The sequence below is a fragment of the Marmota marmota genome, unplaced genomic scaffold (genome assembly GCF_001458135.2).
Source record: "Marmota marmota marmota unplaced genomic scaffold, marMar, whole genome shotgun sequence".
Classification (NCBI taxonomy): domain Eukaryota; kingdom Metazoa; phylum Chordata; class Mammalia; order Rodentia; family Sciuridae; genus Marmota; species Marmota marmota.
Window position 1 is genome coordinate 25,130,934 of NW_025999982.1, and position 18,067 is coordinate 25,149,000.

The following is an 18,067-nucleotide window of genomic DNA, read 5'->3' on the forward strand; positions in this document are numbered from 1 at the left end:
GACTTATTCTTTCACACATGTGAAATAAGATTGCTGCAATTTCTGTCTAGTTAAACAACATATTGTTTGGCAGCAGAGTTTTGTAAGTTAATTGAACATATTTCCCCATGCAGTATAGAAACAATTCTATATATATTAAAAAGTATAAGGCTCTTAGCAATGCCAACAATCTAAATATATACCTCATAGCTCAGGTACAGAATCACTGTGTGTAAAGAAAATTTTACTAATTTCAAATCATCTGTGATCCAAAGATAAAGATGACAACCATGAAAAATGTGTTCCAAGTTCTATTAAACATCTGTTTTTTGGTTATCTTGTGCTACATAGTTTTCATAAACCAGGAATTAATATTTTAATAGTCAATTTCAAAGAAAAAATTTGAAGATTTCATTAAATCTTACAACAAAACATTTCTTTGATAGCTACATAGACATGTTGAGATAAAGCAAGATATAATAATGGGACACATGATCATAGTTGGTAATAAAGTTAATTTTATTACCAAGAATAGTCTGAAAGTACTAAATAAAAAAAAAACTTTCAAACTTTGGAGTTGACAGATAATCAAAACTATTGAAAGTGTTCATAAAATTGAAGGGGTTTTTTATTTGATAAAAGATAAAATATGTATTGGCTATACCAGAAATTAAATTTTCCATGCTGAAACTCCATTTTGACCTAAAATTTGCTTAATATTGAATTACAATCAAACAGCATATAGTAAGGGAAATATACTTTTAAGTATTTTTGTTAGATTCTACTTGATTCTAATGTTATAAAACCAAAAAAGTATTATTAGATTTTTCTGCCACTGGGTTTTACTTTTCTAAAAAAAAAAAGAGCTTTTTATAACACCATGAAATTATTTTCATTATTTTAAACATACCTTACTCTAAAAGAATAAAATAAAAACAATGCAAGCTAAGCCTAACATGGGCACAGCTTCCAATTTCATAATATAGCATCTGCCATATGAATGAAGCACAGTTACCATTAGCACAAGTGATAAAGAACTATGTGAAGCTTGAATATTTGTTAGGTAATTCTGGAACTATTCAACAAAGTCCAACTATCTGTATAATGAAGAAAATTTCCCCCTCGAAACATGTAATTAAAAATAAAATAGATTCAAGGATATTAAGCAGCAGCAGCAGTACTACCTCTGGGAATGTAGGAAGTAAACATATATTGCTAAAGTACAGACTCATTTGTCTTAATACAGAGTTGTATATGACAATAAATCAAAGATCTTTGCAAAAACAATAAAAACATGGTTGATGCAAACTTTTATTTCATGATTTAATACCATACACAGAATATTCACTTTCCAATGTATGACAATTCACAATTCTCAATCTCCAAACATTGGAACAAGTGTATATGTGTGGGGGGGGGGTAAAGAAAAATATTTCAGAATTGTATTTAAATAGATATGGATGGAAAACTTTGTAAATAAACACCGTAGATACGGAGGAAAAAAAAACACATTCAAATAAACTTTCCCCTTTTCTTCAATTTTGATATATAAACTAATGTTTATGTGATTTTCAACTAATTCTCCATACTTCAGTTTTCTCCTCTGCATAATACTTATTCCATAGAGATACAAAATAGATTAAATCAGGTAAAAGAAATCACAGAGAAAGTGAATTATATAGTAGCTGTCAACACATTTTTTTGCCACTAATGTAATCATTTTCTCCTTTCATCCACTTCATCACTCTTTTTATTAGTGTCTTAATCATTATCCACTGAGGAACTGTGTAGCAGATCTCTTAGAGAAATAACCTCAACTACATTTTATCACATATACACAGAATCTGGTACAAAGTAGGTGCTTCCCCAAAAGAGTGTTATAAAATGAAAAAACAGAATATTTACTTTGTGGGTATGCTTGTGTATGCTGACACTATACCAAGCCTGCACATACATTCTCAGGTTTTCCTGGTGAAACCATATGGCATGCCATTATATTTATGTTGAATTGAACAACATTGATGATGAAGGTGTTTATGAAACTCTTCACTGGTCATCATTGAATGAGAGCATAGCTGTGACTGACAGGACTATCTGGGTCAAGATTCTATTATTTTCCCATAACATTACACTCTCCTCACAGCTCTCTTCAGTGTCTAAAACCTCTGCATGTTAGTATCCTGTATTCTTAGAGAATTCTTTCTTAAAGAAAGAAAAACTCTACAGGAAAGGAAAGAGGCCAGATCTAAAAATTACGAGGCTACAAAAGTATCCATATGAATTAAGGTTTCTCTATTGAAAAGATTTGACAGCAATAATATAACTTTCTCTTTGCTCCTCTCAACATAACAACACAAATAGTACTCTCTCCCCCTTTCTCTTGTGATTTTCAAATAATAAACTATTTTTCCATAGCCTTGCTTCATTTTCATACCTTAGCCTCTAAATTTAAGGAAAATTGTTTAGGAAAATCTGATTTGAATCTTTTCTTCAAATTAAAATAATCCCAATTTTATGGATCCATCCTGCTATAAGATCATGTTAGAAAAATTGCTTAATGTATTATACAACTTTTTGAGACTAGGGATAATGTCTTTTTCATTTTCATTTTCTTATTTACAAGTTTAACACTAAGTTACTGTCATAAGGATTCAATAATATCCAAGTCAAGTGTGCTGGTGCATGCTTTTAACCTCAGCTACTTTGGAGGTTGAGTTGGGAAGAAGACTTGAGCCCAGGAGTTTTAAAACCATCCTGGGCAACATGGTGAGAATCCAACTCAAAAACAAACTAACTAAAAGTAACTCCTGACTTACTGAACGAATGAAAGAGTTGGAATTAATGTTCTGGAAAATGATATGCAGGTTATGTAAGATCTTTTGTACAAGGTCAAATGATGTTCAATATACACATAAAATGGGTAATTAAATAATAAAATCATAATATGGTGTGCAGTAATGAATTGAAAGTAATCCTTGAGTTAACCTTTTAATTATAAAATTTGGTTAAGCAAAGTAATCAACTATCTAGGTAATAGAGTCAAATATGATTTTCACCATCATTGTTTTATTCTTGTAATTGGACTCCCTCCTTGAACTGCCAAGATTAGAGCACCATTGAGGCTGCAGTGAAGATAGCAATAATGGGTTTCTTTCAGAGGATCTGTGATAGGACTGCTGCAGCTGCAACAGGTTCCCTAGAAATTCTGTAAGATGAAGCAAGAGGTGATCAGGTGACTCATCTTCTGGCTCTGTTCTATAGTAACTGTGTTTCCTCCAGTAAGAGTGTCTTAGTGAATGTTTACTTATTCCATATGCATTCAGCAAATATTTATTAAGCACTACTCTTTGTTGGGCTTTGTTCCATATAACTGGAATAGACGACTCTTTGAAAAAGGCAATGAGCTTGCCATTTTCAGTTTACGTTCCAGTGTTTAAAGACCATTCCAAAGCAAACAACAAAATTACAATGTATGTTAAAAGGTCATATATGCTATGGAAAAAAGAAAAACTAAAGAGGGGTAAGGTTATTTTGAGTACTAGAGTAGGGAAAGAGGAAGACTGCTGTATTAAATGGGATGTTCAACGGAAAGACCTCATGTAGGCAGTGTTATCTGAACAACAAGGGAAATTAGGTGAAGTAGTTAGATTGTAGAAGACCTAGTGCAAGGGTGCTGCCAAATTTTAAGAAAGCCAGCTCCAGGGTGAATTAATGAACAAGAAAACTTAGAAGATGCAATCAGGATGGTAACAAACATCGATTGTAAGCCCCTACCTTACTCTGAGTAAAATGGAGAGCAATTAAAGCTTTGTAAGTCAAGAAGTTACATGATCTTACCTACTTTTAGAGGCTGACTACGCCTGCCTGTTAAGGAGTGGTTGGAAAGGGGTGTGTGCAGAAGCTGAGAGACTATTTAGACCAATTAAGAAGCTACTGCCATAATTCAGGGAGGAGAAGATGAAGAATTAGGCTAGGATAATACCAGTGGAACTTCAAAAATATCCAATTATTGAAGATTATGGTAAGATACACATTATAAAAAATCACCATGCTAAGATTTTAAGTGTACAGTTCCTATCACCTACTTGTATAATTTTCATCCTGTAAAACTGAAACTGTACACATTAAAAAAAAAAAAACTCCTCATTCCTTACTCCTTCAAGTCTCTGCTAATTACTATTCTACTTTCTGACTCTATGATTTTGACTGTTCTAAGTACCTTACATAAGTGGAATAAGACAGTATCTGTCCTTTCTAAGTGATTGATTTTAAGCAGCATTACACCCTCAAGATTCATGTACACTGTAGCATGTTATAAGATGTTCTTACTTTCAATCTATTGTGACTTTGAATTTAAAATGAGTCGCTTGTAGACAGAATTTAGGTGGATCATGTGTCTTGCCTTCATTCTGCCAATCTCTTGTGTTTTGATGGCAGCAATTAATCCATTTACAATTAAAGTAATCATTGTTAAGGAAGAATTTACTTCTGTCATTTTGTACTTGTTTCTATACTGCATATTCATTTTTATCTCTCATTCCATGCATTACTATCTTTTGTGCTTACATCATGTTGGTAGTGAAATGTTTAATTTCTTTATTTCCTTTGTTTGTGGTTAACATGGATATGAAATTTAAACATCCTAAAGTAATAATACTTCAATTTATATCAAGTTATGTTATAAGCTTAATTTCAAAAACACAAATTCTATTCCTTTACAGTTCCGTCAACACCTCTTTGAGATAGATGTTGATGTTATAAAATTATGTTTATTCATTGTGTATGCAAAAACATAAACTAACGACTCTCTAAATTTCATTTATCTCTTCAATTATGTAGCAACCAAAATGTGGATCTGAAAACTGAAGTAACAATAATGATGATAACCTTAACACAGTTTTAAAAAATATTAGTGCCTTAAATAATGTAGAAAACAAAAATATAGTTGTTGCATTGTTAGAATAAGACTAGATGTTATAGTTGTCCATTTATTTGCCTTTATTGCAATATTTACTGCTTCATAAGGCTTCAAGTTCTTGTCTAGTGGCTTTTAATTTAATTTTACCCTGAGGGACTCACCTGTGCATTTCTTGCAGAGAACATATGGTAATAAACTCCCTCAGCTTTTGTTGCCCTAGAATGTCTTAATTTTTCTATCACTTCTGAGGGAGAGTTTTGCTAAAATAGGATACTTGGTTGAAGTTTATATTTGTTTTTCTGTCTTTAGTACTTGGAAGACAATCCCAATGCCATTTGGCCAGCATCGTTTCAGGTAAGAAATCTGCCAATTATGTTATTATCTCTTATAAGTGACAAACTGATTCTCTCTTACTGCTGTCAAGATTCTCTCTTCTGCAAGTTTTTTTGATATGTCTCAGATTGGGTCTCTTTGAGTCCATCTTCCTTAGAGTTTATTTACCTTGTTGGATTGCTATAGTACAAATTTGGGGATTTTCACCTATTCTTTCTTCAAATGTTTTCTCTGCTCTCCGTTTTCTCTCTTCTTCTGGGATTCCTACAATATGAGTTTGGTCTTTTTGATGGTATGCCACAAGACCCATAGGTTCTCTTCACTTTTGTTCAATTTTTCTTTCCCCAGACAATAATTTCTATTGTCCTATCTTCTAGTTTGCTGATTCTTTTATCTGCTGGCTTAAATTTGTCCTAGAATCCATCTCATGAATATTTTCATTTTGTTCTTACATTTTTCATCTGCAAATTTCCTTTTTGGCTTTTCGGCTTTTCATCTCTTTACTGATAGAATTTCCATTTTCTACAAACACTGTCTTCATGATTTTCTACATGCCTTTCTCTAGTTCTTTGAGTATCTTTAAGATAGCTATTTTAAAAGTCTCTATCTAGTTGATCTGCCATCAGAACATTTTCAGGGATAGTTTCTACTGACTTATTTGTTTTCCAACCAGCCATATTTTTCTGTTTCTTTGTATGCCCTGTATTTTTTTTTAATTTTTCTGTTGAAGATAGAACTCTGAAAATGATGTGAAAATTCTGAAAGTCAGATTTTCCCTTCTTCCCAAGATTTTCTGTTATTGCTTATGTTTTGTTTTTTGTTGTTTTTTAATTGCCATAGTCCGTCTTCATGCCAAGAATCAGCCTCATATGTAAATTTGAAGTTATTTTCAGGGCCTGTGACTTTACTTGGGCATGTCTGGCCACTGTTAAGTTTTGAATATATATGCTATTTGTTGATTTTGAACATTCTGGTCTTTAATATCTCACTCCCAAACAAGAAAGAGAGAAAAATGAAGGAGGTAGGTGGAGGAGAAATCAGAGCTAATGCTTTAATCCCTAGAAATTTACTTCAGTTTGTACAAAAGAAACTTGCAACAATAGTAGAGTTTCAAATTAATGGTTGACTGCTTCTTTGTACCTCTGTGGTCAGAAGCAATGAGTGATCAGAGCATAGCTATTTAACATTTGGTGGACAGTATCTCTTTTACCTTCTGTGGCGCACATAAGCTGATAATGACATGGATAATACATGTGCTGAGAGCAGGAACAGACCAAAATTAATGTCAATTTACTACCTAAGCCTTCCTGTGGATGCTGCAATCCATGCATAGGCTGCAATTACAAAACAGTTACATGTGTCAAAGTATGCCAGTGCAATTGCTATCTAGATGGGCAGATAAAATTCTGCTGTTTCCTACTCTATCATATTCCCAGAATTTTTTTCTAATTCTTGATAAATATTTAAGATAGAACTCTAGGCTTGCCTGGCACGTTGGATAAGACATACAGGAGAAAGATATCAAGGGAGTGTGCATGTCTTTTGGCTTAACCAAGCAGATCGATAATGTTGTCTCCAACTGAAATTCGGTTGGTTATAGTTGAATGAGATGTGTGGTGAGAAGGATACCATCTGAGTCTGAGATATCAGGATATCCAGATGATGTCAAAAAAGCATCTCCTCTCTTGGACAGATATCAAGATAGGAGTGTCAGCTTATATGTTAGGTAAAAACATGACATAGATAAAATCATAAAGCATGTTTCATTGTACATAGAGAACAATCCTTGTAGAACTCCAACACTAATAAGTTGTGTGGGAGAAGAGAAGCCAGCAAATAAGTCTGAGAATTCAACAAGTTATTTTTGTTTGTTATGGAGATAAAAATAAATTGTGTTGTCTTAGAAACCAAATGAAGACAGTATATCAATGATTATTCAAGTTAAGACCTTACTTCCAATAAATACTACATTGCTTCAGTAGGCAAAACTAAGCACAATGGAATCTTATAGGGATAAGGATCATATTTTGAATGAGAAGAAAAAAAATTGAGCTATAATGTCTCTTCAATATGGTATCCAGCTGTGAATTATAATGAAGTGAATTTTCTTTTTAATCAAGAGATATATTTTAGACCATGCTGATTAGTCAGAATATAGTAGAAATCATTCCTGAACTGGGCAAAAGATTCAACCATACAACCTATAAGATACACTCTGAATAATGCATAGGTTGTTGCTGCCGCATTTAACTCCAGAGAAGAAATATATATCGGCTTTTCCATCTGTAGGCTTCTGTAATCTTAGCAATTTGTGTCCAGAATTATCTTTATGTATCTTTGTATAAAAGAAGATGAATTATATAATAATTTAATACAAAGAAGAGAGGATTTAGTGAAGATAGACCCGAGTTGCTGTTATGACACTGTCACTGATAAACTATGTGGCTTTAGGAAGTTTTCTTAAATATTCTTATTTATTTTATTTTTTAATGTGGGGTGAGATTTTTTTATTTAATTAATTTTACTATTTGCACAAATGGAGCACAACTTTTCATTTCTCTGGTTGTACATGATATAGCATCACACCATTCGTACAATCATACCAATACATAGGGCTAATAATGACCATGTCATTCCAACCTCTTCCCCCCAATACATAAACACCCTCCTTTCCCCTCCACCACCCATCTGCTCAATCCAAAGTTCCTCCATTCTTCCCTAGCTGCTTCCCCATTATGGATCAGCATCCACTCATCCGAGAAAACTTTTGGCCTTTGGTTTTGGGGGATTGGCTTACTTCGCTTACCATGATATTCTCCAACTCCGTTCATTGTAAATGCCATAATTTCATTCTATTTAAAGCTGAGTAATATTCCATTGTGTATATTCAAACTAAAAAGCTTCTTCTCACCAAAAGAAACAGTGAGGTAAAGAGAGAGCCTAGATAATGGGAGCAAATTTTTACCACATGTATGTCAGATAGAGCACTAACCTTCAGGATATAGAAAGAACTCAAAAAACTTAAATATTTTTAAACTTTAATACCTTCTTCAGAAGCCTCACATTTTTCTGAGAAAAAAAAATATTAGCTTAATGGACTTTGCTCTGTATCTGACATACAGTGGGCACGAATAAAAACCTAATTCTCTAAGTGTGAGGTTCCAAGTTTAATGACTGACTTGAATTTTAAAGTTGTTCTCTAGCCTGAGTTATATACTATATTCTTCATTTAATCACTTCTAGTCATTAACTAGAAATAGAAAGTTTATTAGTTTTTCTTATGACAAAATTGTCATCATGCTTGGGGTCAAATTTTCTGTGTATTGTAAAAGAACATTTGCTTAAATTATAATAATAGAACCATAAGATGGTAATGAGTTAAGTAAAATAAGCTTCAAAATCCAAATAACTGGATATGACTCCCAAATATTCATTTCCTAATGACAGGATTTTGAAGAGCTTCTGAGACTCAGTTCCTTTATCTCTACAATGGGAAGAACAGCATCATTAGAATCAAATAAGTGAATCCATGTAAAAACTATAAGCTACCTAACATCCAGAAAGTGCTTAGTAATCTTTACCATTTATTATTTCTCTATTCTAGGGGGCAAAATAACTCTATGGAACTGATGTTTATAATTTGAATGTTTTCAACTGGCCCAAGATCTTTCAAAGATTACCTTTATCTTTAGTGAAATTACATATTAACAATAATTAATTCAAATACGAAAATGCCTCCAATTTACAAAAAAATGAGCTCCGGTTTCACACACACACACACACACACACACACACACACACGTATCTTATATATCTTACATATCTCCATGTAAACGCAATGAAAATAAACTGTAATCTCTTATATTTCATTTAATAATACATATGTATACAAATACATAATTCTAAATTAAATTGCTAGATAAGTACTGCTTTCAAAAGTCTATATCTTTGTGATGTAAATATAGAATTCCTCTCCAAAATAGTAGAATCAACATACTCAGACCCATGGGTATCATTTTTCCCAGGTCCTAAATTCATTATGGTTTATAATTAAATTTCATTTATTTGCCAGTCTAACATAAAGCAGAAGAATTTATTTTTATTTCTATTCTTCTAATAAATGGGGTCAGGTATTTTCCCCATATTTACTTTATATACTTGTTTTATGTTGTAAATTTATTTAATTATGGCATTAATATTTTCATCTTTCTTAAAAATACTTTCCCAGGAGATATGATTGATTACAACTTATTCTAGTACCTTTATTTATTTATTGCAATTTAATTTTAAGCATAGTTAGAATTGATATCTGTGTACAAAATGATTTAGATTTTCTATTCTTTTTCTCAAATGGCTCAAAATCTTACACTTATTAAATAAATGGTTTCTCCACAGGGTCACTAAATAACTACTTATATATGTCCATGTATATTTCATGAGGAGTGGAAATTATTTCATTAAATATTTGATTTAGAAGGTCAGCAAATTCATTTAATTATTTTAAGTACTAAACCAACCTTGCATCCTTGAAATAAGCTATATTTTAGTGTAATTCATAGCTTATACTGAGCCCTTGAAATACATTTAGTAATATTTTTATAACTTTTTCATTTACTAAAATATTATAATAAAATTTACAATTTATATTTATTTATTTATTCAGTACTGGGGATGAACCCAGGGGAACTCTACCATTGAGCTATAGCTCTAGTCCTTTTGCTTTGTTTTGTTTTGTTTTGTTTGAGATAGGGTCTCACTGGGACTAGAGGGATGTGCCAAAGTGTCCAGTCATTTTAAATATTTTTAATGCATAATTCAGTGGGCCTTAAGTGTATTTACAATGTCATACAAACATCATGATTTTCCATTTTCACAAGTTTCTCATTATCCCCACCGGAAACTCTGCACCCATTCAACAATAAGTAATATTCTGTATCTAAATGAATTTATTTTCTATTCTACCTACATCATAAAAGTGAACCTAAAACATTGTCTGGCTTACTTCACTTAGTATAATGCATTCAACAGTCAAGCATGTTGCAATGTACATGAGAAATACATAGCTCTTCCAAGTCTGAATAATATTCCATTGTAGGTAATTCCACAATTCATTTACCCATTTATCCCTTGAATATATTTAGATTGTTACCCCCTTTGACTATTGTGAGGAATGGTGCTATGAACTTTCATATACAATATTTGGTAACATTTTAAAGTTTTTGCATGAATACTAATTGTTGAGATTGTTCTAGAATATTGTATTTGTGATGTAGTTGTTAAAAATTATATGATTAATAAAAATATTCATAAAATGGCATATGTATAAATGAACTTTACACAATAGTTTACGTTTGAAAAATAAGTCACAATTATTCTATATGAATCTAAAGTCAGTCAGGTGTTAATAAATAAAATTAACAATAATCCTTTATCTACTGGTTTGTGGGGGAAGTAAATGCATTGTTTTATTTACAGTACATCTTTAAGAGAAAGCTTGTTTTCTGCTAACCTCAAAAATGACAGCCCTTGAATTTATATAAAATTGACTTACGTTCACATGTTCAAGAAGTCTGAGGAAATTTATATTAAAATGGGAATCCAATCAGCTGGTAATGCAGTGGCTCTAGATTTTAAAATTCACTTACCTTCTCAGGTATCTTAAATATCTTTTTTTTTAATATAAATAGTTACTCCTACTGCAGCAACAAAGTAGCAATGGAAAGGCCATCTGGGTATAGAGAAATTCACTGAAAGCCCTCTGAATTAAATTAGCAAACAAATGAGCAAACAAGCAAAGAATGGCAAGATTATAGAGAAGTGAGATGGAAGACCTTTTTGGCTCTCACAGATCCCTTAAACAAGGATACAGATTTGGATGCATTTCAAGAGGCACTTGGATTTAATGATCCTTTTGAAAAAGTTTTTTGAGTTTTCCAGTTGCATGTAAACGTGAAAAATAAGAAACAATCCTCCCATACAAAGTATGCAATAGTTTAGACTGAAATGCTCCCCAAGGGTTCACGTGTTAAAGACCCAGTACTGATACTGTTAGGAGATGATAGAAACCTTACATGGGGCCTAGTGGGAGGGGGCCTATTGCAAATTTGAATTGTGCATTACAAATATTTAAAACAACTGGACACTTTGGCACATCCTTCAAGGGGCATGACCTTGAACGTCATGGGGGGAACCCCAGCTCCTCCTTTTCCTCTCTTTTTTGCTTCCTGCCATGATAAGTATTTTTGCTCTACCATACTCCCCCACCATAATAACATACTGCCATGCCACAGGCCCAAAAGCTTAAGGGCCAATTGACCTTGGATAAAAACCCATGGGACTATCAGGCAAAATAACTATCTTCTCTTTGTAAGCTGATTACCTTAGATATTTGTTCAGTAATAGAAAGGTGACTAATACATAGTTGAAAACATTAGCCTGAGTATGAGAAAGAAAAACAGAGCAGAGAGCTGGGGGGTGAGTATGGGGAGAAAAAGAGGGAGAGGAGAGGCAGGCAGGCAGGCAAACAGCAGAACAGCAACCACTGGTGAAAACAGAATGAAGATCTAGACAGGCAAAAGCAGGAGAGATTGGTATTATTTCAGGAAGTACAAGGACATATTTTGTGAGGGTCATCTGAATCCATAAAAATGAATGTTGTGAGAAAAAGTTCACATAATTAAAAATTAAGAATGTGTGGGCCAATGTGAGATGTAGAAACAAATAGTGAAAAAAATATAAAAGTAAAACATACCATTTAAAGTGCATTAATTAATGAGCATTAATTAAAACAAAGTTTGATCAAATAAGACAAATACTAGATATAATACCCTTGCAATTTTTTTTTAAATTTTGCTAGAAAATGGGGTTATTTCAAAATCATTCTACTGGAAAGAATGCACCCTACTAGCACCTTGAAATCTTTTTTTTTTCCTCCTAGGAATTGTGAATCTGAGTGTCATATCATTTCCTCAACTGAGATTTAAATTCACAGTTGAGAGGCTAGAAAACTGACATGAACAAAACTGAAGTCAGAAAGCACCTCAAATCCTCTCTTCTATTTCCTTTAGGAAAATAAAAAGCAATGCTGTCCAGTGGTCTCTGTCTGATAAAACAGGTTTACTTGTAGGCTATACAGTGGTTTCTAGAAAAACAAATTCCTTAGAAAACTAGAGAGGTTTTGCCCAAGATTAAGTGGTTACATTGGCTTTGAAACACAGTGAATTTCCAAATTTAGAAAAACTGAATATCTATTAATTATTTTTAAATGATCTCACAATTACTTAGAAAGTTAGAAAGATATTTCATACCCTGAAGTATAAAGAAGAAAACACAGGCTCTGTGGGAGGACATGGCAAATTGGAAGTGCAGATGAGACTATCCAGCCAGGCACAGAAGACTACCCGCCTATTCAGGACTGAGCAGAGTAAGGAAAAATATACAGTAAGTGAGACGCTTTTGAACATATTTTGGAACTTTAATTTTCTGCATTAATCTACATAAGGAATTGATTTGAAAAGCAGCAGAGGGGAACATGGCTGTGTTTGATCTTAAAAGGGGCCAAATTTGGGGCAGATCTCACTCTTGGCAATACATTACTTTAAAAAGTTGGCAGTAACTCAAGTAAAGAAATAAAAAGTGGACCTTAGGGCAAATTTAATTGAAGGAATGGGTCTGATATATTTTAGAGGATTCTGAAAGCACATCAAAAAGACATTTTTTTTTTTCAGGATGGTCATNGAGAGAAGATGGGAGGGGAGGGAGGGGGGATGGTAGAGGATAGGAAAGGTAGCAGAATACAACAGTTACTAATAGGGCATTATGTAAAAATGTGGATGTGTAACCGATGTGATTCTGCAATCTGTATTTGGGGTAAAATTGGGAGTTCATAACCAACTTGAATCTAATGTATGAAATATGATATGTCAAGAGCTTTATAATGTTTTTCAACAACCAATAAAAATAAATAAATAAAAATAAAAATAAGACCCTATATAAACACATTCAGGAAAATACCACTAGGATGGCATTAAAGAGAGAACTAAGATGCTGACTTAAGAATATAACTATGAACCAGTAATAATTTCTATGCTTATGTCAGTTTTAATCTTTACATAATTTACATGAATAAAATATTTCCCTTAATTTAAATAGATGTTGTTTTGTAGAAAAAATATTTTTGAAAATTATTTTATAGATCCATCAGTAAAAAGACATTTTTAAAAGGCATTTCGAAGTTGAATTGCCCAGGTGAACAAACAGGTACAGTAACAAGCAACAGGCGGAGCTCTTCTCACAACTGGAGGCAATGCTTCTCCAGTTCTCTGATGCATCTCAGGTCACCCAGACTTGTGAAAGGAATTCCTTTGCATGTCTAGAATAATAAAACATATGCACAGCTTTGGCTACTTATGGATGTCTTGGTTTCCAAAGTCCTACTTGTTCACTTCAATCAAAGAAAATATGGAATTTTGTCTCATTCCTCCAAGGATAAAAACTGTCTTTATTATTATCAAATTTATACCCCAAGCTATGCTTTTATTCTTTTTTTTAATTAGCTTTGTATGTCCAGCCTAAATCATAATGAAATCTTGCTTGAAGACATTTCAAGCTGAATCTGAACTCAACACACAGAGTTTGAAAACTACAAATAACTTAATATAAAAAGCCAGGAATAATTTTCTATATGCACAGGCAAAAACAATGAGTTATGACCACTGCTTCCTTAGAGAGATGGCAAAATGATTCTAACTACAATATGCATACCAGTCAGACACATTAAAATCTGGGATAAAAGTATATTGTACTATGACATATGTGGGCTTGGGAAATAGAGAGTTACAGATTGGGCATGGTTCTCCAGGGTCTTACACATGCATCTCTCAGGAATACAGTGCACTGTGCTGCCACATACTCCTCATTCTTTGAGATTTAACTGTCAAGAAATAATTGCTCTAGTTCAAAACATTTGCAAATGCAAACAGATACACGTTGTTGTCTATTTCTCTATTATTTTTTTAAAAAATAAACTGTATTGTGTATACTTAAGATATGCAACATGATATTATGGAAAATGTATGGATTGTAAAAGTAACTACAGTTAATCAAATAAAGATCACCATTTTCTCAACTAGTTACCCATTTTTTGTGTGATAGCAAAAACTACTACAATTTGTTCACTTAGTACAGATCACAAATATCTATTAATATTGTTACACAAATGTTTTAAAACTTCCCATTAAAAAATTAGTAATAAGATATTTTCCCAAATTTAAATCACTAAATATAAATTGTTAGAGCAAGATAAATCATTCTTAAAGTGCTTGAACAGCATTCTTATATGTTCTATAATTTAAAATCTTAAACTTCTTTCAATTCCTTGTAGTATCCAACCAAGTCAGCAAATTAACTTGAAGTTGGAGACTAATTGAAACAAAATCTATCCCAAAAAGGTCATGTAGTGAAGTCATGATAAGGTCATTTCCCCAAGAATTCCCATAGTTATTTATTGCCCTTTGTTTGAAAGAACTGTGTCATCAAGCATTAATTACTGGTTCAAAAGAAAGCAGGCATCAAGGGGAGAGATGGTTCTGAGAGAGTTATGTAAAACAGGTCCTTCTCTAGCATGCCCCCTGAGAGATAAATCACTTTTTATTATAAAAGATTAAACTTTAAACCCATAAAATTGTTGTGCTCTGCTCAATGGCTCATATTATCATGCCACACCACACATTTTACAGTTTACAAATGTATGTCAAATACAGCTCAAGTTTAGTGGTCATACTTTTCATACTATTTCACTAATATTTTTGTGAGAAGAAGGCAATAAACAGCATGAAAGAATGTTACTTTTATAATAAAATATGGTTTGTTTTTGGAATATTATGATTTTATTGTAGTATAAGAAAAAAATAGATCAATGTGGATATACAATTTTGGTTGGTTTCTCAGTATTCTACCCTCTTTCTATAAAAGGGCTCTAGAATTTTTTTTAAGCATGATAATTAGAAGAAATGGACATTCCTTTAAAAATAAATTAAAAGATTTCAGCAGGCTATTCACTAATTAAATAAATACTAAATTTTTATGAATATGAATTGCTATTTCAGGCTAATTCATACAAGTATTAGTCACTAAGATTTATCATTTTTCACATTCCTTCCACATTTTATATGAAAAAGTAATGCAAGCATGTTCAGTTTCATTAAAAATGCAATGGGGGACTGGGGTTGTGGCTCAGCAGTAGAGTGCTTGCCTAGTGTGTGCGACGCTCTATGTTCGATCCTCAGCACCACATAAAAATAAATAAATAAATAAAACAAAGGTATTGTGTCCAACTACAATTAAAAAATAAATATTTAAAAAAATGCAATGGTTCACATAAAAAATCTGAAATAACAACAACTGCACTAAATATCTCCATCTGTAACCAAGATAGGACCTTGGGCAACTCAAGGTCCCAACTTCCCACTATGGGAAAGTTTTATATATTCTGTGATTTCCAAAATTAGTTCCTGCTTAAATATTTTATGATTCTAAAAATTCTAAGAAGTAAAAAAAAATTTCCAGCAACCAATGGTTACTGCAATGAAAATAGGCAGTTTTGTTGTTTGAGCATCTTCTTATGAATTATGAAATTAAACTTTACACAAAAATTTGGTGCTACAGAACATTCTTGTTTCAATAGTCACCATTATGAATCAAAAACAGACTATTGTAATACAATCAAACCACTGGTACTGGAACTTGAAGAGCCATGAGGAATTCAAATGCCTTCTATTCCTTACTAACATTATGTGGACAGAAAATATGGAGATTCATGCTTTTTAGCAGTATATACTGAGTCTATCATTGGGCTTCTCATATCCAGAAAATAAACAAATATTATTCCAAGAATCAGTATCAACATACAGCATATTTAAATATACTTTAAGGAAATAACTCTCTAATCAAGACTGCAAAGGTTAATGAATCGAGTTTTTTGAAGAAGATAATTTTTCCTAATATTTTATTCACACTTCTATCATATTTCATTACTATGCCAAAATTTTCATGTACATTTATATTGTCCAATTTAATATTCATAAAACATAATTACAGGGTAAGTCAAATAATGTTTACTTCAAAAAACATATACCTTCTACACCCGTTTTTCTTGCAATAGATTAAGACTAACTCAACAGACCAAAACAAAACAAAAATTTTGCATGTCCAAAAAATCTCATTTGAAAGTTAAATTTTATGGTTTGCTGGGTTGTAACAGTTTTTTCTTATTTGAAATAATTGTAAACAAAACATTGCACTTAATTATATTTGCTAAAATTTATCATGTTAGAAGACAATCGGTAAACTACAACACTTATTTCTATAATCTTTATTATTAAGATAATTACATGGTTCTTGCTTCAGATTCACACTTCAGAAAGTAAATTATCAGCCTGACTCTTTGAGTTTCTATTTTTGGTTCTTTCATTTATTTGAAAAAAAAAGAAACTCTTTTTACCCATTTTTTAATATAATCAATGAAAGCAAGCCATTAAATTCTGTGTTTTATAATCAATGCTGTACTAGTGGAAAAGTAGTTAAAAGAGAGATGCTATTATACTAAGAACAATATGAAATTTATTTCCACAAATGAAATCTTGAATAGAGAAGATGTAAAGTTATAATCCAAGAGTCTATGAAAGACTATGTTACTTTCCTGTGTATAATAATTTTTTCCTGATTAGCTAATATTTTATATAAATAACCTTAAATCTATTTTTATAATAAGAATATTCACTTTAAAATGAATCAAAATATAATAATGTAGCTGCACATATTTGGACAAACTGGTTAATCATTTATATGTTAAATAAATTATTAAAGTACCTAATTATGCTTCCGACAGTCATAAAACAAAAATGTTATAGCTTTCAGTTGAAAATTACCCTCACAATAGTATTTTCAGAGTTTTTCTCCCTCTGTGTCAGTATTATATGTTTGCATATATGTATATAATGAACCTTTAAATATTTAATTTATAAAAGGCAATGAATAAAATGTCAAGTCCTATTTTTGTCATTTTTTCTTAGTTCAATGAGAATAAAGCTTACGTTGCAGTACCTTTGGATATTGCTTGACAGGAATCAATACTCTTTCTGAGAGCTTTATATTTTTGTTGCTGATGACATCAAGATATTTCTTTTCTTCATCTTCCTTTTTTCCATCAGAACCTTGAAATTTTTCAATTTCTGAAAAAATCAGAAGGAAAAAAATTGAAATAAATCATCATAAACATGCTGACTGTTCATATTCTTCCTCTTCCCAGATCAGATTTTGAAGAATCTTGATAAAAGGCTAGCAACAAAATCTTTATAACAATGTGAATGTCCCTACTGTGAATAAGGTGACCGCTGCCAACTAAAACCAACAGGTGACACTTTAAGATGTGACTCTGTCTTCTGTGAAACAAGTGATACATTTAATTCATTTTAAACATCATCTAACAAAAGAGGAAATATTCACCCTACCTAAATTGTCTAAACAAACATAAGTTTCTAAGGAGCAATGAACAGAACAAAGCATATTTTAAAGTTATGTGTCATTTTTACTTAGCATCATTCGTAAATAAAAATAATTTAAAGATTGTAATCATCCAGTTATCAAAATGAAACTGCACAATAGTTTTACATTCTAACCAATCTCAAAAACAATTAAAAAGTGGTCACAAATGTCAGATAAATGGTGAAACCTGTAAGCATTATCATTCATCAGGACAAAATTATCTGTTGAGAGGTGGAGAGGAACTATTAGTTTCATCCTGTGAGAATCTTGCCAAAATGGATATTTCTAAGTACA

The 18,067-nt window shown here is 31.9% G+C and overlaps 1 protein-coding gene across 18 annotated transcripts in view; it reads right to left on the reverse strand.

Annotated features, from left to right (window-relative positions):
• The window catches only part of Khdrbs2 (KH RNA binding domain containing, signal transduction associated 2), a 585,248-nt gene that overhangs the window by 461,288 nt on the left and 105,893 nt on the right, over positions 1-18,067 (reverse strand). For all 18 annotated transcript variants that reach the window (XM_048805602.1, XM_048805589.1, XM_048805605.1 and 15 more), the window contains exon 2: positions 17,333-17,460. In XM_048805602.1, the coding sequence (XP_048661559.1) occupies positions 17,333-17,460 (128 nt within the window). The remainder of the gene's footprint in view (positions 1-17,332; positions 17,461-18,067) is intronic.